Here is a 21,901-nt window from a genome sequence, read left to right as displayed (position 1 = left end):
CTCTTACTGTTAGTGAAGCCATCCACATTTGCCAATCTAATTACCCTTCTAGACTAATGACTCCCAAATCTATTAAGAATATTATAGTTTATGAGCCACAAAAGAAAATTAGTCTGATTATTTCATAACATATCTTGGTTTGTTTTGTGTATACTATGTCCTGAATCATCTAGGATAACCATCCACCTTGTTCCCCAGACCTGGCTTTAAATTATTTTTGGTAGTTTCCAGAAAATGTAATGTACTTTTGTAGGGTAAAAAACAACTCCCTCCAGGAGGAAGAGAAACAGAGAGAAAGAAACACACACACACACACACAAAGAGATACATAGAGACAGAGAAATGAATGAGGCATAGAGGCTATATGAGGTTTTTGTGAGCAATATTAGGAGATTGGTAGTACCAACAAGAGAAATAAGGAATTCAATGAAGAACATGTTTTAGGACAAATATGATGAAGATAGATAAACAAATCGGGCATTTATTAAGCTTTTACTGTGTGTCAGACCCTTTGCTAAACACTGGAAAATGAATTTGATTTTGTGTATGTGCAGCCACAAGCTCCCTAGCATACCCACAATGGCTGCTAGCACAGGTTCTTTTATCTGCTTTTCTAGAGAAAAGCAACTTAAAAAGGGTTAACCATCTTACTTTAATCGATCAAACATATATCAGTTACCTAGTTCAGGGGAAAATGTCCGTACCCTGAACTTTAGCGATTATAAACAGAAATTATAAGCAGACAAAAATACAGAGAAAATAACAAAATTCAGCAGACCAACAGACAGGGCTTATAGCTTGACCACTACATCCATACCTAGTTAGTCACCAGACGGAGCAGCACCAACATCTGGGTTTTCCATGCCAGGGGCTCAGCGGCTGCCCAGAGTCTCATATAGTCAAATCACACAACTTTCCAAAGTGAGCCCCCCAGCAAAACCTCATCTCAGAGGTATATATAGCCTTCTTCAAGGTCAGAGAATATCACAATCCTCATGACTCATTTGACTACAAAGAAACAAAAGTTGTGCTTTATGAAAAACAAGCCTCCCACCACAGGCTCCATGTGACCACATTCAGCCTCGTTGGACTTCAATACTTCCCCTAACATTCTCTTCTCTCCATTCCTACTGTTAGCCTGTCTATTTTAGGACTTCATTATATTATTTAGGATAACCTATATATTTTTCTTTATTTTTCCTCTTTTTTTAATCAGAAATGTAATTGTCAACTGACACAAGCATTCAATATGCAAAAATATTGGGGAAAGTTTTTAAGTCCTCCATTCTATCATCATCTAGACAATTTCAGCTGCCTTTTAACTGACAGAAGAATTGTTTTTCCTCTCATACATAACCATGCCTACCTGTCATTGCCAAATTATTTTTCCTGATGCATTGATCACATTTACTTGCACATTTACTTACATGTGCACTTTAAATCAGTAACACCATGTGGCCTAGTCAAAAGTGTGGCTTCAGGGCACAAGGCCTAAGCACATCCTGTATGGCCTAAGAGAGAGAGCACATCTCTCTATTCTGTAATTTGTCTTTGTACATGTTTTCCTAGATGTCTGTTACTGTTCTCCACCCTGTGTTTCTGTCTGTTGAAATTCTAAACAGCCTTCAAGATCAGCTCTCACTACCTCCATGAAGCATTCCCTGATTTCCTCTGAACTTATTTTTATAGTTTTTTCCCTTGCTCTCTGTCTCTCTGTGCATGTTTGTGTGTCTGTGTTGTCGACCTGTTTCAGTGTGTATCATCTTATTTATTTTTTTTATGTGGTACCACAGTATTAGAGAGACATAGCATGTTGGACCTGGAAGGTATCTCAGATTTTCTAGTTGCCCCTCTAGATTATAAACTTTTCAGTTCCTCACAGGATGCCATACTTGCAACAGCACTTAATAAATATTTAATGAATTTTCTGAGTTAATAGGCAGTAATTTTTCCTAGAATGTATTCAGCTCTGGACTTCTTACATGAGATTGTCCACAAGCTATGAACTGGAATTCCAGCCTCTCATGGTCCCCAAGTTCAAGACCATTAAAACATTTCATAGAATCAGCAGCTTACTGCTCAGCCATAGGATATAGTGAGTTACCTATAGGAGTCTTGACCCACTTTGAACAAGAATTTCAGATATGTGATAAATGTTGACTCTCACTCTCAATCCTCAGAGAAATTATTCTTCCTCCCCCATTTCTGCCTTGTAATTTTTGCTTTCTGCTAGTAATAGTCATCATGACAAATATTCAGTGCAGAACACATTCCTTTGCACATCGTTGGTGATTGATGTATATGACAGTGATGATGATAAACATGATAATGACCTCTAGTCATTCTGTGTTGGTCTCAAGAATCATGCCAGTCTTGTGGAGCATGGTTGCATCATAAATCATGGAAGGCAGTAAGCAGTAGATTTTATTTAACATAGGAAACCATTTCCGTTTGGTGAAATAACCTTCATATTCTTCCCTTAGTTTTCAGATCACTTGTGGTTTTTTTTTTATCCTATCTAAAAAATTAATAAAAACAAAAGATAAAAATAGATACATCGTACCTCTTCTTGGATATCATTTGTTTTGTAGGAAAAAAGAAACTAATTACTTAAAACCAGTATGTACAGTGGTTTCATGAAAATTAATTACTTTCCATTCATTTTTTTGTTTCCCATAAAATTCATTGAGAACTATTGTTATTTTCACTGAGGAAATTGTTTTTAGGACAGGTATTCTTAGAATATAACAGTTCTTCATTACAGAGTGCTACATTGTATTCAATGAGTTTACAAATGAATAAATGCCTGGAGGACATTTTTATTTAAAGGTTAACAAACCTAAGCATTCTCAAATTTAATTGAAAGTAAAAGGACTTTCTCTGAGGTGAATGTAGCAGCATCTAAAAACATTTAATGTCTTACTAGCCTTGTGACCTTGGGCAAGTCATTTAACAGCAATTGCCCCTCCCTCCCCCAAAAAAACCATTTAATGTAAGGTAAAAAATGAGGAACAGGAAGGTTCCATATAAAAAGGCTAACTTGGATCCTGGATATTTATCCATTACAGCTATTTGAGTGGTTTGCTGACTCACTGATAAGATGGCAACTTTGGCCAGTAATAAGCATTGTAGTTATTTACCCCAGATTTTTGTTCTTTTGCTTCTGATGCTCTCATAAATAAATGATCTATGTATAAATGTTGAAATAACAATTTCAAAACCTCATATTTATATAACACATTCACAATCACAAAGCATTTTCCTTACAATAACTCTTTGGACACATTTTATAGATGAGAAAACTAAAACTTAGAGAGGTCAGCTGACCTAACCACAATCATAAAAGTAATTTTGATTGTTTACTCATCTCAGTTGTATGCTACTCTTCCTGACCCTATTTAGGGTTTGGGTTTTTTTGTTTTGTTTTGTTTTGTTTTGGGGGGGGGCAAAGATATTGGAGTGGTTTGCTATTTCCTTGTCTTACTCATTTTACAGATGAGGAAATTGAAGCAGAGTTAAGTGACTTGCCCAAGGTCACACACTTTGGAAGTGTCTGAGGCCTGATTTGAACTTAGTTCTTCTAGACTGTAGGCCCCAGTGCTCTATCCACTAATATAGCTGCCCTCCATATACATTATGTATGTATATATGTGTGTATAAACATATATAATATGCTGTATTACATATTTATATGTTTACATAACTATATATTATATACTCATGTATTATATAGTTGGCAACAATGGCTACCATTTATATAATACTTTAAGGCTTGCAAAGCATTTTACAAATAATGTCTTATTTGACCCTCACAACAGCATTGGAGGTAGGTACTGTCCCCCTTTTATAAATGAGGAAACTGATGAAGGTTTAGTAATTTGCTAAAGATCACATAACTATCAGGTGCCTGAGACTGGATTTGAACTCGGGTCTTCCTGACTCCGGATCTATCCAGAGCTCTCTCCTTTAATGCCATTCAGCTGTAGGAAATGTCTGAATTTGCACTGAAGTCTCTTGACTCCAAGACTAACACCAGACTTCAGCTATACTGGCTCATGGTAGCAAAGGGTATAGCTCAGACTATTTCTAGTTTTTGTTTCATTTATTTTAATAGACCTTTCTTGTCCATGAAGAGGGAGAAAAGAGAAACCTGGTATCAGGAACCTTAGTTGTAATCTAGGTTTTTTGATTACCAATGACAGAATCCAAAAATTACAACCAAATGTCTCTCACAGGTTCTGAAATTGAGTTTCTGAAAAAGTATTGTAGTTGTAATAGGAGGTAAAGTGTGAAGTTTCAGAGAAATGAGCTGTGAATTGAACCTGCAATGGAAATTGATCCTATCAGTCAGTTTCTGCCCTTATTCATGGAAAAAACAGAACTGAATGTAGAAGAAACCAGGATCACTGATTAAATGGGATGCTTAAAGTGCCAGAGGCTAGAAACAGGGCTTGCTGGTCCCTCAGGTCAGAGCTGCAACTGTCAGCCTTCACTGCTTGATACCCGGCTCAGGCTGGCAGAAAGAGAGCAGAATGAAAGATGCTGCAGGCACCAGCGGGGGATTGGTAAGAACTACCTGACTAAGCTTCAGGCATGACAGACATGGCACTCCTTTGGGAGACCATCCTACTTTCTTATCATGAGTCAGTGGGCCCGGATTGTCCCGGCTGGCCTCATGATTCATGCCAATGGGGCTTATCATAATAGCCACAATAAGGAAGGGAGGAAATGTCAGAGTATCCCAAGGGTGTGTGTGTGGCAAAGCTCATCTTAGCAATCAGCCCCTAACTCCCATTTCCATCTTAACAAATATCAGGGAAGGGGCCTGCGGGGGGTGGGGGTGGGGGTGGGGGCTCAGTGGAGAGGAGAAAGAAGCAGAGGAAAGGGAGGGTAGCAAATATTACATAATTAGTAGCAATTTGTTAGTCATAGGAATATAATTTATTACCCTATTATCTAACCTTAAGAGATTTCTATGTTGTATATAAATGGTAGTAATGGTATGCCAAGCCTGTTTTGATGGTATTTGTTTTCCAGTCTAGAAATGCAGTTTGAAAAGCGATTAGTGTACTGAAATTATACATATTTGGTTATGAAGTTGTCAGTACCTACAATGTGATCTATTCTCACACCACTGCCCTTCAGGGACTTTGGAGATCATCAATATCACTTTCACGAGCAAATGTCACTGTGGAATGTCTGATTCACACTTGAGACATAGGTAGGAATAGAGCCATTAGAAACAATGAAGATAAAGGTACTATAAAATACTAACTTAAGATGAAGTTGTCATAAATTCATTGCTAGATCAGAACTCAGTTCTATGGAATGGCAAAGGGAAAACTCTTTTTAACCTTTAGGCACTTTGTTTGAGGAGGTATTGAAAGGCATGTCAGACTTTCACTGAGTTATTGGGCTTCAAATATAAATGCCATGTACTGATGAGTAGTATTTATCTCTCCACTGTGGAAAGAAAATGCTGGCTTCCCGTTGATTTTTAGAGGCACTGTTCTGTGGTTTATTAGCCATCTTCCTTTCTTATAGTTTTCTCCTTGGGTCATAAGGGAGATATAAATGGTGGAACCGTAGAGGGCAGTTCCCAGCTGAGGAAGATTTCATTGCCTTTTGCATCATCCTCTTTAAGCAGGTTAAAATTAGATGGTAATAGCTAATGAGAGGAGGTTTATAAATCAGAAAGCCAAAAGTAACTTCTATCCCTCTTGGTTGATAACAGCTTCAAGGCCCAAAAGCTGACCTCAAGGCACAACTTCATTTTGACCTTAATAAGATGATTTATCTTCTCTATTTACAAAAATTCTTATGACTTTGTTGTTATTTTTGTTTTGGTTTGTTCTTAGATTTAAAAATCTAAGCTATTAACAATAAAAGCTAGCTTGATTCTCAGACCAGAGGAAAAAAGTTATCATCCTGTTTAGTTAGATTCAGCAAAGCCTAGATACTTTCACTAACTTCTGCTTTTGAATTTCAACTTCCTAAAATATTCACTAGGAGGAATTTGTACAATAAAAAAGTCCTTTTTTGTAGCCAGAATTGGGAGAGCAGATGAGTGAAAAGATGGGAAAAATGGTGGGGTGGGAAATTTAGCAAAGATTACTGAGGGGATTTTTAAATGTCTATTTTCTTAATTTCTGGATCTGCCTTGGACTTTGTTTTTGTTTGTTTCCTTTTTGCCTAGACAAAGGTAAATGCAAGCTTGTTTATGCAGTGAAAAGTTTTTTGTTGAATCTGTTAGTACTATATGACTCATTCAAACCAATATCCAATGCATTTAGTCACTCTATTAGAAAGCAAAAATGATGGAAACCCCTGGAAAATGTTTGGAACAGACTTGGTGAAGATACATTGATTATAAACAAAAGAGAGGGGAGGTGCATATTAATTTGTTTATGAAGGATCTTTAGCTCATTAGAACTTTTCTAAATATTCAGCTAGTGAAGCAGTAGATAAAATTAGACATGCTCTTTAATCTTATAAAAGCTTTTAATCACAAATAGCCCCAATATTTTCCCCCAAATATCGGACGTGTAATATATTTCCTAATAGTAGTAATTTAGATATACAAAACAATTTAGCAATCTTGAAGATTCCATGGACATTATTATAGCCTATGGAGGAAATTTAATTTGAGTTAGATTTCTTACGACACAATTCTCTGAAATAGAAGTTACTTCTCCATCTTCAAATCTCTTGTGCCTCGTATTTTTCTGGACCCCAACACATGACCTTTCAAAATGCTCCCCCCTTTTTTAGGCCTCCTTAAAAGTACACTTTCTTTTATCGAAATAAGGAACATTGTGAAAAATCTGGGTTGTATGGTAACAAACATGCGTTGCTTTTTTTTTTTGACCTCTCCTATATACCTACGTATCAAGTTATATTATAATTTGTATGTATATTATCTCTTCTCTTCAATTATGTGCTTTTTGTATGCAAGGATTGTCTCTTTTGTTTCATGCTTTTATATTCTGTGCATATCACAGTGTCTTTCACAAAGTATCTTTCCCTTAATAAATATTTGTCCAATGAATATAGTCAACTCCTGAACTAATATAAAATTATATTCATTGATCACTGCTACATCATCTGATGAAAGACACATTAAAAGTGAATAACATCACCAAATAACCTAAACTCATCTTCTGAGGTCTTCTACAATTCTTTTTGTACAGATCCCATGCGTGGACCTAGAAAACTTGAAGTAGTAGAGATCAAATCCCGGCAAATCACGATCCGTTGGGAACCGTTTGGCTACAATGTCACTCGCTGCCATAGCTATAACCTCACTGTCCATTACTGTTACCAAGTGGGAGGACAAGAGCAAGTGCGAGAAGAAGTGAGCTGGGACACAGATAATTCGCACCCACAGCACACAATCACTAACCTGTCACCCTACACCAATGTCAGTGTGAAACTCATCCTTATGAATCCGGAGGGACGAAAAGAAAGCCAGGAGCTTATCGTACAGACAGATGAAGACCGTGAGTACTTTAAAATTACATTTTTCAGTGAAGGCTTTTTTTAAATTTTCTTTAAAAAAAATACATTGCTTTAAAAATGAGAGCTGAAACAGGATTAAAAAAATCCAGACTTTAATAAAATATATGCTTATACTGCATGCCCATGTTTGTTTTGGTATATTTAACACTGGGAAGGATCTGTAGTAGGAAAATAGGGCCTAGATCTATGATTTCATTGGTCCAGGGCAAGCGTCAAACTCATATACAAATGGGGACTATTAAATTGTATATAAAGATGTCAGAGGGCCACACATTGACTTGAAACCATAAATGATCATTATCTAGTTTGCATTGTATTTTTATTTGTTTTGTTAAATATTTCGTAACTACATTTTGATTTGATTCAGCCTTGGTGGAGAGTATTTCTTTCCATGTATTTGAGACTTCTGGTTTAGGGAACTCCCAGGTAAGGAAACTCTCTAACAATGCAGACCTCTTCTGCAACTTGAAAGTTTGTTGTCTAAAGTGCTAATGGTATGTTTGCTTAGGGTCACATGATCAGAGACTATCAAAGACCCAGTCTTCTGATTCTGAAGACAGCTATCTCCTATATTGTACTGTCTTTCTGTAATTATAGTAACATATAGTCATAGAAGGACTGTAATTATTGTTTCTCATAACTTCAGTCAGTTAGCATTTATTAATTACCTACTATGGACCAGGCATTGTGATAAGTATCTGTAATATTATTGACTTGCCTTTCCAGGATGTTAAGATTGTGTTAAGATGGCATAGTAGAGTTCTGGGCCTGGAATCAGGAAGATCTGATTTCAAATCCAGCCTTAAACACTTAACTGTATGACTCTGGGCACATACATCACTAATCCTTGTTTGCCTCAGTTTCTTCATCTATAAAATGAGGTGGAGATACAAATGGCAAACTACTTGAGTATCTTTACCAAGAAAACCCCAAATGGGTTGATGAAGAATTGTAAACAGTTGAAATAACTGAACAACAATGAGAGCAATAACAAATTTACAAAACATTTTCCTTTTGAGAGGCATCATATAATGGTCAGAGCATCAGCCATAAAGTAATAAAACCTTGAGTTTGAATCCCATCTGTGACACTAAGTCTTTGATTGAGTGATATGGATTAAATCTCTTAGCAAAGCCGTCTAATCTACCCCATTCCATTTTGTCCGTAAGGACCTGAGACCTGGGTCAGATCATATAACAGATCATGAATGGCAAAGCTGCAATCTGAGCCCCAAGCCTCTTACTCCAAACTCAGCACATTTTCCATTGTCTTATACAATCTTCTGAAGGAACGGGTACAGGGGAATGGGTGCTATTTGGAGCCAGAAGACCAAGATTCAGTCGCAGTTCTGCTGGATAGTAACCTGTGTGTCTTTGGGCACTTAGTTTCTTTGAGCCTCAGATTCCTCATTCATAAAATGAAGGCATTTGCCTAGTTGACCTGTGAAGTCCCATACATTTATAAATCTGTTACCTTGTGATACTGTAAATTATGAAGAACTAGCAAAACAGAACTCAATTAAACAGTTCTTTTGGTGGTACTGTTATTTAGTTGTTTCCAGTTGTGTCCAACACCCTTTTGGTGTCTTCTTGGCAAAGATACTGGAGTGGTTTGCCATTTCCTTCTGTAGCTCATTTTACAGATGAGAATATGGAGGCAAATAAGGTTAAGTGACTTGCCCAGGGTCACAAAGCTAGTAAAAACACCTCAGTTCTTCCTGACTCTAGGCCCAGCACTCTATCTGCTATACCACCTTGCAGCACAGCAATTCTAGCCATTAAAAAAGAAAAGAAAAACGAAGATACTAACCCATAGTCTACTTTGCAGAATCTGTGTAAAATTGGAGGAAACACGGTATAGTAAACACTACTGAACTTGACATAAAGAGAAACCTAGACCTTTAATTTTGCTTGTAATGTGGTAGTGGTGTGACCCTGGGCAAGTCTTTTAATCAACCTTTCTGAATATCAGTTTCCTTATCTCTAAGTTGGTGATACATGATAATACCTCCCTCACAGGATTGTTATAAAGATCACATGGATGAAGTATGTAATACACATCGTGGACTTAAAGCTACTATATGTGCCAATTTTACATTATAATGTCAATAAATGATACAGAACTTGGAGGTCATTAAATTCAAACAAATAAGGTTAAGTGCTACTCAGACATATGACTTTAATGTAGACAATTGTGCAGACCTTTCAACCATTCCCACACTTGTTCCTGAAAGAAAAGGCCAGCTTAATGTATCGGAATTCTTCCTGCAATGTTATATGGCTGCACATAGCAGCATACTACAGTCTACAAAATCGTGAGGTACCCAACAGGTAATGGAGAGACAGATATATGTGTATAATATATACACATGTGTATATGTGTACATTACATATTCATGTGTGTAACATGTTTAGAAGTAACAAATTATGCATAAGAAGAGACATAAAATATATCCTCAACAAGATATATTACTGGAAGAGGAGGCAAACTGGTTTTGCAACAAGAGTAAGAAAAAAAGTAGCGTGTCCTGCATACTACATGGCTGTATCATGTACTTTTTTGTTTGTTTTGATTTTTGGAGGGCAGAAGGCAGGGCAATTGGGGTTAAGTGACTTGCCCAAGGTCACACTGCTAGTAAGTGTTACATGTCTGAGGCTGGATTTGAACTCAGGTCCTTCTGACTCCAGGGCCAGGGCTCTATTCACTGTGCCACATAACCGCCCCTTTCATGTACTTTTAAGAGTCCTAGAGATAGATCTCTAGGCTATCAGGTAAAGCATTTATGGGAGATTTCTAGTAAGAGTTCTACAGGGTAAGAGTGATTGGGTTAAAATGTATTCCTTTGGAAGAAAGTACCCATTACATCAGTGAGATCACAGATCTACTGAAATAACCTGAAGATAGTAAAATATGATACAAGCACATATGTTCCCATATATACACATAGATGCAAATGTACTTATAAACATAGGCAAACATATATATACATATATGTGCAAATACACATATATGGATATATAAAAACTTTTTTATTTTTGTAGTGGAGTCGTTAATATTAGTATTATCATCAAACATTAATGATTATGTTTTAGGGTTTTAAAATAATAATAATACCTTGTTTTCTTATACTAAACCAACAGGTCTATATGATAGACTGCATACTATGTGTTCAACATGTGGCAGATTCAGCATGATGGTTTACTTAGAAAATCCTAGGGAATCAGCAAAGAAACTGAGATGACTAATAATTTCAGTAGGGTTGCAGGCTAAAAAATAAACCCACAAAAATCAATAGCATTTTATGCTGTAATAACAAAATTCATATAGAAGGAAAGTCACATTCAAAGTAACTACAAAATGAATAAAATATCTGGGAATCAATTTACCAAAGCACATTTAAAATTTGTATAGATATGATTTTAAAGTGATTTCTATGTTTCCCTGTTTGTGAAATGAAACTCTGAAATTCTGTTTTTCAAGTAGCTGTAAATATGCAGGAGATAAATTAAGACTGCAATGAAATTGCTGATTCTGGAAGGTTTCAATTTATACTGTTATATTTGCAGTTTTCACAAGTCAAACTAGAATCTAAATTAATTGTGCTTGCTTTCCTATACTTCTTTTGGCGAAAGATAGATATGACAGACATCCAATGAAATTTCTCAGGACTTATTATAGGTCACTGGCAAAATTTAATAACATGACCAATAAATGATTTGTAAAGGAAACCTAGTGTAAGTAGTAAATAGATCTATAATTCACCTTCGTCCTTGGTGGGAAAATATTAGATATTTTTCACAATGTTTTTGAAATCAATGGACCCTCCTAATGTACCCAAAAATTTCTTAGATTTTTTTGGTCTAAAGCCTAAACTCTGAAATTCTAATTTGACATGAATCTATGACTTCTTATCTTCCCTGAGAAAACTGATAATTACTGTTGGAAGGAGAATTGATATCTAAGAATCTTTTTTTTTAACTGAACTTATTATTTCATTTTTGTAAATAAATCATGGTGAGGAACTATCCTTACATTGCAATGCTAACTGGTTGGTAACTTCTCTCAAACTTATCATTTTAGAGTTGCATAAGATGCTGAGAAATTATATGGCTTACCTACAGTCATACACCTAATATGAGATTCTGAATCTATTTCTCTATTCACTTTTACTGATTCCCATATGGAAACATTATGGAATAAAAAATGTGTTATACTATTTTGTACAGATTTTAAATGCAGTAAGAGTTCAGGGTAGGCTGGAGTAGTTAGCAGAAATTTCACAAAAGAGAAGCTTGAACTGGATTTTGGATCATTGTTAAAATTTAGACAGACATGGGGGATTTCAGAGGAGGATGTTTTTGGGTCGAAAAAAATAGAATAAAAAATACAAGGAGAATAGACATGAAGATCTAAGCATAGGACAGCAGATCTAGTTATCTTTAATGCAGTGTACATCTTGGTAAGGACTGGAAAATAAAGTTGGGAAATTGGGGTGGAACTAGACTATGGAAAGCTTTGAAATTCATCTTGGATTTTATGAGATACTTAGTAGACAGTCATTGTAGGTTGTTGAGCTACGAGTGGCATGATGAAACTAATGATCTAAAGAGGTTCCTCCTGACATCTAGAGGTGAACTATGTTTGAGAGGAAAATGAATAATCATGGACAAAGATTGGAGACCTTCACAGTAATTGAGACATGACATTTCTGGTGACTGGAAATAATAAATCTAAGAGATTTATTTTTTCTAGTGTTTTTTTTCCCAGTTCTAGAATTTTCCCAATTCATCGATCTGCTCTTTTTTCTTCATAGATGTAAACATTTAGAGTTCGAAATTTCCCCCTAAGTACTCCTTGGATAGCATCTCATAAATTGTTATACTGTCTCCTTGTCATTATCTTAAATGAAATTATTGATTATTTCTATGATTTATTCTTTGAATCATTCATTCTTTAGGATTATTATTTACTTTCTAATTAATTTTGATCTATGCTCCAAAAATCCTTTACTCAATATAATTTTTATTATATTATTATCAGAAAAAGATTCATTTAATATTTCTGTTTTTCTGCATTTGTTTGTGAGATTTTATGTCCCAATGTGATCATTTTTTGTGAGGGTGCCATGCATAGCTAAGAAATAGGTATACACCTTTCTATTCCTATTCAATATTCTCCAGAAGTTTGTCATGTCTAACTTGTAAAATTTATTAATTCCATAATTGCTTTCTTCTTTATCTAAGAGCTATTGGGGGGAGGGGGAAATGTCGGTGATTATTTGAATAGAGTAGATAAAAAGGGATAGAAAATTAAAAAATTTCTAGCCTAAGAGATTGCAGGGGAGGAGAACCTGTGGCCTTCAGGCAGCATGGGGCCCTCTAGGTTCTCAAGTATAGCCCTTTGACTGAATACCAACTTCATAGAATAAATCCCCATAGTAGAAGAATTTTTTCCATAAAACTTGTACTCAAGGGACAGTTAGGTGGTACAGTGAATAGAGCACCAGCCCTGGAGTCAGGAGAAACTGAGTTCAAATTTAGACTCAGGCACTAAACACTTACTAGCCCTGTGACCTTGGGCAAATCACTTAACCCCAATCGTCTCCCTCCAAAAATCAAAAAACAAACAAACAAAAAAAACCTTGTACTCAAAAGGCCACATCCAAGGACCTAGTAGGCAACATGTGACTTTGAGGCTGCAGGTTCCCACCCCTGGATTAGTAGAATGTTGATAACACTGATAAAAATAATTTAATTAGGAATCTTAATGGATGTGTACACGCACGCGCACACACACACACCCACGCGAATATTGAACTCAGTTTTCCTCATTTTGAATCCAATTCTTAATTTATAATGTCATGCTACATTCTTCTACGTTCCTCTGTAGGCTGTTCCAAAAGTCTTTTTGCAGTTTTAAGCTATTAAAACTTTAAATTACACTAATACTTCTGGACTTTCCTATATATTATATGTCCATATACATGATAGAGTGATCAAATATTCATTATTCTCTTTCCAACATGGTGATAACCCTCTGTGAATCTAACAAGTCTATTCTCTGTATAGAATGAAGACATATAGGTAGATTGTCCCCAAATCTGCATTCTTATGGAATCTGCCGTGCTTTGTACTCTACTGCCTTAGCCTGAGAAATTCCTACACAATCATAATGAGGTATCAGAAGAGAATTTTTTTAATATTGTTATCAATTCTGTCCTAAAAAAATAATATATTTGAAAGCCAGTTCTAAAATTATTTTTAATTAAATTTTGTTAGTTCATATCATTCATTTCCACATTTTGCATTACAAATTTTCTACCTGTCTTGCTCCTACCCACCACCCCAAAACAGCCATCCCACAGTATATCCCCTCCCCCAATCTCCTCTCCAAATCCTCCCCCCCTCACCCCTCCGACTTTCCAGTAGGGCAAAATGGATCTCTATACCCCAGTGCTTGTATATCTTATTTCCCAGTTGCAAGTAAAAAAAATATATATATATTTTTAACATTTGATTTTAAAACTTTGAATTCTAGATTCTTTCCCTTCTTCCCTCATCACCCACCCTTACTAGGAAGATAGGCAATTCAATATAGGTTGTGCATGTGTAGCAACCGAAACATTTCCATAGTGGATATATTGTCAAAGACTGACTACATAGCCCTCCCTCCTATCCCATCCCCCACTTGTTCTGTTCTTTGCTTTGACCCTATCCCTTTTCAAAAGTGTATGCTTCTAATTTCTGTCCCCCCAAACCTGCGCTCCCCTTCATCATCCCCCCTCTCATCCCCTTCCCTCCTACTTCCCTGTAGGGTGAGATACTCTATTTAGAGTGTATGTAATTCCCTCCCTAAGCCTAATTCAATGAGAGTAAGTTTGACCCATTCCCTTTTGCCTTCCTGTTCTTCCTCTCCATTGTAACAGTTTTCCCTTACCTCTTCTGTATGAGATAATTTACCCCATTCTGTCTCTTCCCATCTTCTCTCATTCTCTCTCATCTCTCAACTTCACCTTTTAAGTATCATCCTTTCCTATTCAATTGATCCTGTGCCCTCTGTTTAGGTGTACCTCTACACATATATACACACACATAGGTATTCATATGCTCATATACCCTCCTATATAGACATTTATATGTATATATACATATATGTATGTGTGTGTATGTATACACACACACATTTTTATTCCCTTCAACTATTCTCATACTGAGAAAAGTTTCATAAGTTAAAATTACTGCTTTTCCACATGGGAATGTAAATAGTTCAATTTTCATAAGTTCCTTATGGTTTCTTTTCCCTGTTTACTTTCTCATGCTTCTCTTGCTTCATATATATGAATGTCAGATTTTCTATTCAGTTGTGGTTTTTTAATCAACAATGCTTGAAAGTCCCCTATTTCATTGAATGACCATATTTTCCCCTGAAACATGATACTCAGTTTTGCTGGGTAGGTGATTCTTGGTTTTAATCCCAGGTCCTTTGAGCTCTGGAATACCATATTCCAAGCCCTTTGATCCTTCAGTGTAGAAGCTGCCAGATCCTGTGTGTTATACTAATTGTGTTTTCACAATATTCAAATTGTTTCTTCATGGCTGCTTGTAATATTTTCTCCTTGATCTAGGGACTCTGGAACCTGGCTATCATTTTCCTAGGAGTTTTCTTTTTGGGATCTTTATCAAGATGTGATGGGTAGATTCTTTCAACCTCTATTTTGCCCTCTGGTTCTAAAACATCAGGGCAATTTTCTTTGAGAATTTCTTGAAGGATGATTTCTAGGCCCTTTTTTTGATCGTGGCTTTCAGGTAGTCCAATAATTTTTAAATTATCTCTCCTGGATCTATTTTCCAGGTCAGTTATTTTCCCAATGTGATACTTCACATTGCCTTCTATTTTTTCATTCTTTTGGATCTGTTTAATAGTAATATGATTTCTCATAAAGTCATTAGCTTCCATTTGCTCCAATCTAATTCTGCAGCAATGATTCTCCTCAGTGAGCTTTTGAGATTCTTTTTCCATCTGGCAAATTCGTCTTTTTAAGGTGTTCTTCTCCTCATTGCCTTTTTGAGCCTCTTTTGCCATTTGAGTTAGTCTGTTTTTTAAGGTATTATTTTCTTCAGTCAGGCTGTTGACTCCCATTTCAGAATTTTCTTGCCTCGTTCTAATTTCTCTTTCTAGTTTTTCCTCCACTTCTCTTATCTGCTTCTTAAGGTCCTCTGTGGCCTTTAGACAGCTCATATTTTCCTCTGAAGCTTTTGGTGCAGGAGTTCTGACTTCACTGTCTTCCTCCTGTTCTATGCTTTGCTCCTTTTTGTCCCGAAAATAGGAGTCTAATGTTGGAATCTTCTATTTGCTTTGTTTCCTTTCCCTGTTTATGTCGCCCCTCAGTCACTTGACCCCCGGGCTTTTGCCACAGTAGGACTCTGCCACCAGACAGGGGAGCTTTTGTCCTAAACACTGGGTTTTTCTCAGCTGCCAGAGGTATTAGTTGGGTTCCCCCTTGGAAGCCTCCACACACTCTGAAAAGCTGGTCACACACCCTAGGACCTCCACCTTAGACTGCAATCCAGATCCAAGCAGGTTAAAGCAAGAGCGATTACCCCTCCGACTTGTCACTTGGTCCCCCTACACTCTGCAGGCCAGGAGCTGAAGCTGCCACATGGCACTGGCTGACTGTGCTGGCGTCTCAGCGGCTTCTCGCCCCTGGGGCAAAAGCCGATGCACTCCCACTTACTGGGTCCCAAAGTCCAGACTGCACTGACCTCTCACTTTGTCCGTCACATCTATATGTTGATAATTCTGGATCACCACAGCTGCTGGTGATCTGGAGTCCCTCCAGCTGGTGGTTGTTCTGGCCTGCCCTGGGGCTAAAACCTCCGGCTCATGCAGGCCTGGGCTCAGCTCCCAGAGCACTGGGCTGGCCGATTCCTTGCTGCCTGTTGGGCTATCCTCAGGGAGAGGTTAGCTTCTCTGTGTCATTTTGTGGGTTCTGCAGCTCCAAAGTTTGTTCAGAGTCCCCTTTTGCATGAATTGGGGAAGGTGGAAGCCGGAGCCTCTCAGAGGTCCTGCTTCTACTCTGCCATCTTGACTCCTTCAATGAGCTTCTGAGGTTCTTTTTCCACCTGGCAAATTTGGCTTTGGCATTCTTCTCCTCATTGGCTTTTTGGCCCTCTTTTGCCATTTGAGTTAGTCTATTTTTAAGGTGTTACTTTCTTCAGTCAGGCTGGTGACTCTCTTTTCATGATTTTCTTGCATCGTTCTCATTTCTCTTTCCAATTTTTCCTCCACTTCTCTTATTTGGTTTTCAAAATCCTTTTTAAGCTCCCCTGTGGCCTGTGACCAGTTCATATTTTTCTTGGAAGCCTTTGGTACAAGAGTTCTGACTTTTCTGTCTTCCTCCTGTTCCATGGTTTGATCCTTTTTGTCCCTAAAATAGTCTAAGGTTTGACTGCTGTGCTTGCTTTGCTTCCTTTGCTTGCTCATGTTGCCACTCAATTACTTGACTTTGGAGCTTTTTGCCACAGTAGAACTCTGCTTCCAGAGGGGAGCTTTGTTACAAATCACTGGGGTTTTTGCAGTTGCTAGAGCTGTTAGTTGGTTGTCCTTTCAGTTGCTTCCACAGGCTCTGGCACCTGGTCACACACCCCAGGACCTCCCCCCTAGACAGCGATCCAGATCCAAGCAGGTTAAACAAGAGCAATTACCCCTCAGACTGGTTGCTTGGTCCCCCTACACTCTGCAGGCCAGGAGCTCTGATGTAGCCTCAGCCACTTCTCACTCCAGGGGCAGAGGCCAGACTTCACTTCCAGACTCCCTGTTCCCAAATTCTTCACTGACCTCTCACTTTGTCTTTGGCATTAATGGGTTGATAATTCTGGAAATCACCACAGCTGCTGTTGATCTACTCTCCCAAAGTTTTGCCAAGTGGCTGGTCATGGCTGCCCTGAGGCTAAAACCTCGGACTCAAGGGGCTGAGCTCTGCTCTCAGCATGCTGTAATGGACCCTTCCAGTTGTCCTGCCGTGCTATCTTCAGCAGGATAGTTGTTTCTCTCTGTCACTTTGTGGGTTCTGTAGCCCTACAGTTTTTTTAGAGTCATTTTTATAGGTATTTGAGGTGGTTATGGGGGGGGGTGCAGGGAGTTTTCCTGCTTCTACCCTGCCATCTTGGCTTTGCCCCCCCAAAATTGTTTTTGAATTACCTCATGTTTAGGATCATCTTTGCCCCAACTCTTCTGTCCTTGGAGAGTGAAATTTCTGCATGTCAGTGAATGTTTATTAAGTATTTATTATATTCAGACACTGTGCTAAGGGCTGGGGATACAAAGAAAGTCATAAGACAGTGTGCTCCTAAGGAGTTCATAGTCTAATGCATGTCACAGGACACAAATAGCCATGTACAAATAATCTTTAAAGAGGATAAATTGAAAATAATCACCAGTGGGGGGGACACTAGAATTAAAAAGGATTGGGAAAACCCTTCCTGTAGAAGGTGGGATTTTATTCATAAGTAAGCCAGGAAGTTGGAGAAAGACTGATAAAGTGCCTTTCTGTTTCTGTACTATAGATGTATGTCAGTGTATATTATACTCTTAAGACAGTAATAATACACATTTATAGAGTTCATTAGAATGTACAAAGAACTTTTCATAGGTTGTCTTACTGGGCCACAGAAAAATCCTGTGAGGTAGGTACTATGGATTTTACTGTCTCCATTTTACAGATGAGGAAAGTGAGGCCTAGTTAATTTTAAATATATGCCAAAAAGTGCCTGCATTAAGTGTTGTGGGTAGGACTTGAACCCTGAATCTAGGTCCAGAATGATGTCCTCTACTTCCTGTTACCTTTCCATATATCTCTTATTTAATCATTGATTTTTATAGCTGTTTCATGTTAAGAAATTTATTTCATGATACAACTCTTCATTGTCACCATTTTTGTTTCTGGAATACCCTATGTCCTTGATACTTAGTTGGTGACTAAACAAGTCTACAAATGAGATCATGGTTATGGCTATATTCCATGTGGTTTTGTATCATGAATAAAGAGATTTAAAAACAAACAAACTTTTGGTTGAGTATGAAGACTTGTGTGAAGAACTAAGTTTTTTTTTTCTGGTCATGATCATTTTTTCCTCACAAATTATTACCTTCTATCATTTAATATCAGTTAAATTTGATTGTGCTTCAAGCATTACAGGGAGCAACACAACACAGATAAAAGAACACTGAACTTAAAGTCAGAGGATCTAGTTTAAATCCCAGCTTTGCCACTGTCTACCTGGTTGTCCTTGGACAATTTTTCTGGGCCTCAGTTTCCTCGTCTGTAAAAAGAAGGGTGAGGGAGTAGATGAAATTTTAAGACCTTTATAGCATTAAATTCATGGCTGTGTTTCAAATTTTTATTTTCCTTTAAAAAACAGATAACAAGATGTGAGAATTTATTGAATATCTGTGTTTTCTCTTACTTAAGGAAGAGATGACTGAATATTGTTTTCATTGTTTCCCTCTAAAGGAAAATCTTTCTCACCAAGGGGAGGTGGGAGGGATGGAGGGAAGGAGAGGATTAAGGACATAATTCTATCTGCTACTTGAAAGTCTCTGTGGGAGAATGATTATATCTGCAGAATATCAAATATTGTTTCCCTTTTAAGAAATTAAAACCTAACCGATGTTCATCTGACCAAAACTATATTTTTTTGTTGTTGCTGTTAGTTCCAAGTTCTGTTCCCATTGAATCTATCCAAGGAAGTACTTTTGAGGAGAAGATATTTCTTCAGTGGAGAGAGCCAGCTCAGACATATGGTGTGATCACCTTCTATGAGGTAGAGAACATATAAATTTAATTATAATTTTGATTCAATTCATCAAGTATTTAGCAAGTGCCTACTAATTGTTAAAAGAATTCCATCAAATGCCAATAGGCTTTGAATGAGTATGGAACTGTTTTGATAAAGAATTAGTCATTTAAAGAAGCTTTTTTTTTTGCATTTAAACACATACAATAAATGTAAGTTATGATCTATGATATATACTTTTTGAATGAGTATTTGTAATGAATTGGTGAGTGTTTTCAGGTTAGTAATTGCATGTTAAATAGATAACATATTGAAAATTATCTTTCTTTAAAAATTGAATTGTTTTATTTTGTTTTGGTGCTAAATATTTCGAAAGTTTAGATCTTGATGTTTCTTAACCATAAAATAATGTTTTGCTGAATTGTAGAGAATACAGATTATACAATTTAAAAGTCAATAAAATTCACCTGGGGAGTGACAATAGAATAATGGCTCTTGATTTGCAGGAATTAGCAACTCTCTTTAGACTTCAGTGACACTGTTATATCTAGTGATGTATGTCAGATAGTTGAATCACAGTGAAGAAGATTTTGATGAATTGTTCAAGAAAAAATAGAAATAGCAGTGGTGACAGTCATCACCACATTTGTATGAGAATCATTTCACTAAGCCTATTGTAATCGAAGTAAGCAGGTAGATTTTTTTTAAGCTAGCGTTTATTTGAATGCAAATTCAACAAAATTATATGTTGTTAGGTTTCTGGGAATTGCTGCTGCTCCTCATCTGGAACCTCTGCTTGAATACCTTTCAGAAAAACTGACAAAAGCCTGAGCAGATTAAGCTGTCAGACAGTAATCACTGTTCACCCTCATATCTGACCCAACTAGCCTTACATTTATGTTTCCATAAATCTTCTGAAACTTGGTATTGAAATGCAAAAAAAAAAATTTTAAAGAAAAGAGAAAAAAAGAAAGGAAGAAAAATTAATTGAAAGCTAAAGGAATTTCAATAAAAGAAAAAAAGCTAATTTCAGTGCTAAGCTATTGATGTTGTGCAATGGCTGTCTTACTGTAAAATGGAAGAAATATTAAGAAATGAATGACGTGTTCCTTGTTTCATAATTATTTCTGACGATTGACTATTTGATCACAGTTTTTAGAGTTTGTCATTTTAATTGCTGATATTTTCAGGCTTCACTTGTATGAGAATTAAGTGGAGAAACAATTATATTTTAATAGAAAAATGTATATGAGATATTGGGGCAGCTGGAGGACACAGTGGATAGTGTGCTAGGCCTGCAGTCAGGAAGACCTGAGTTCAGATGCAACCTCAGATGTTTACTAGCTCTGTGACCTTGGGCAAGTCACTTAACCTCTATTTGCCTTAATCAACTGGAGAAAGAAGTGACAAACTGCTCTAGTATCCTAGCCAAGAAAAACCCTGTGGAAAGTAGGGTCCTTGGGGTCAGAAAAAGTCTGGCATAACTGAATGACTAAACAACCACTTGATATCAGCCTTGGAGGTAAAGCTTCAAGGAGGAGAGAAGGGGTCAATTGCCTTTAAAGATGCATATGCTTGCCTAGAGCAAGGACAGTGAAAGCCAGGCTCTCCTCATCTAGGGCCAGAGGAATGCATATTTCTCAGTGTTAAACAATTAAGTACTTAAACAATAAGAAGAAAAATCCCAGCAGAAGAACCCATTAATTTCTTGGAGTTTAGCAGACAGGATCTCCCAGGTGAACACTGATCTAAAATGCTAGTACAATGGGGATGGATGAATGTGTCATAAATCAGGCATTTTGAAAAATAAAAGTATATGCATAAGCACAGCAGATCAATTCACTTTACATGGTACCAGAGGGGAATACTTAGAACTTTTTTGAATTGAGTTTAATGACTAAACATAAAATCTTCCTGGATGCAAAGTCTTTTTCTCTGCCCTCTCTCCTAGAGTACCTTTGTATGCTCATTGTTCCTCTTTCATTCATGATCATAATAATATGTTACTTTTGTATGGAATCATAATAATACCATGCATCTGCCATTTACAAAGTGTCTTTACATTCTTTGTCTTATTTGAGCTTTGCGACTTAGATGTTCCTAGAGCTGATGTAATTAGCTGTGCTTTACTGAGAAGGAAAAGGACACTTAGCTGATAGAATTTGCCTGTGTTAACTCATCAGATCAGTGATGGAAATGCCACTGAAAGCCACCAGGTCTTCTGACTTTAAGATTGTGGGGTTTTTCTCCCCCAGTCCTCTGGTAGAAAATAATAAAACTAATAATTTCTCAAAATAAAATCTTACATACATTGAGATTAAACCTGGTTAGTGTAGATGTCCTGTCAATCAGAATATAGGGAACTGTGCAAATGGGAAAAATAGGGTGATCAAATAAAAGACAAGGACTGGAATATGGATTAGAGAAGGAAAAGTTGAATAATAAAGGAAACCAAGTGTCTCTTCTTGGAGAAAGAAGTGGAATTTGATAATTATGTGTAGACCTAGAAATGAAAATAAATATTAGGATAAGAGAAGACAAAACAGATAGATAGATAGATAGATAGATAGATAGATAGATAGATAGAT

The 21,901-nt window shown here is 36.9% G+C and overlaps 1 protein-coding gene across 1 annotated transcript in view; it reads left to right on the top strand.

Moving 5' to 3' along the window:
• PTPRM (protein tyrosine phosphatase receptor type M) overlaps positions 1 to 21,901 on the top strand; it is a 1,041,338-nt gene that overhangs the window by 531,759 nt on the left and 487,678 nt on the right. The window contains exons 8-9 of the mRNA XM_069099664.1: positions 7,191 to 7,499; positions 19,231 to 19,340. Of these exons, the coding sequence (XP_068955765.1) occupies positions 7,191 to 7,499; positions 19,231 to 19,340 (419 nt within the window). The remainder of the gene's footprint in view (positions 1 to 7,190; positions 7,500 to 19,230; positions 19,341 to 21,901) is intronic.

This window comes from Petaurus breviceps, unplaced genomic scaffold (genome assembly GCF_028583685.1).
Source record: "Petaurus breviceps papuanus isolate PSGF00001 unplaced genomic scaffold, PetGlider_PUasm1.0 38, whole genome shotgun sequence".
NCBI lineage: Eukaryota > Metazoa > Chordata > Mammalia > Diprotodontia > Petauridae > Petaurus > Petaurus breviceps.
Note: the sequence above shows the minus strand (reverse complement) of the source record. Positions and strands in the feature narration are given on the sequence as shown.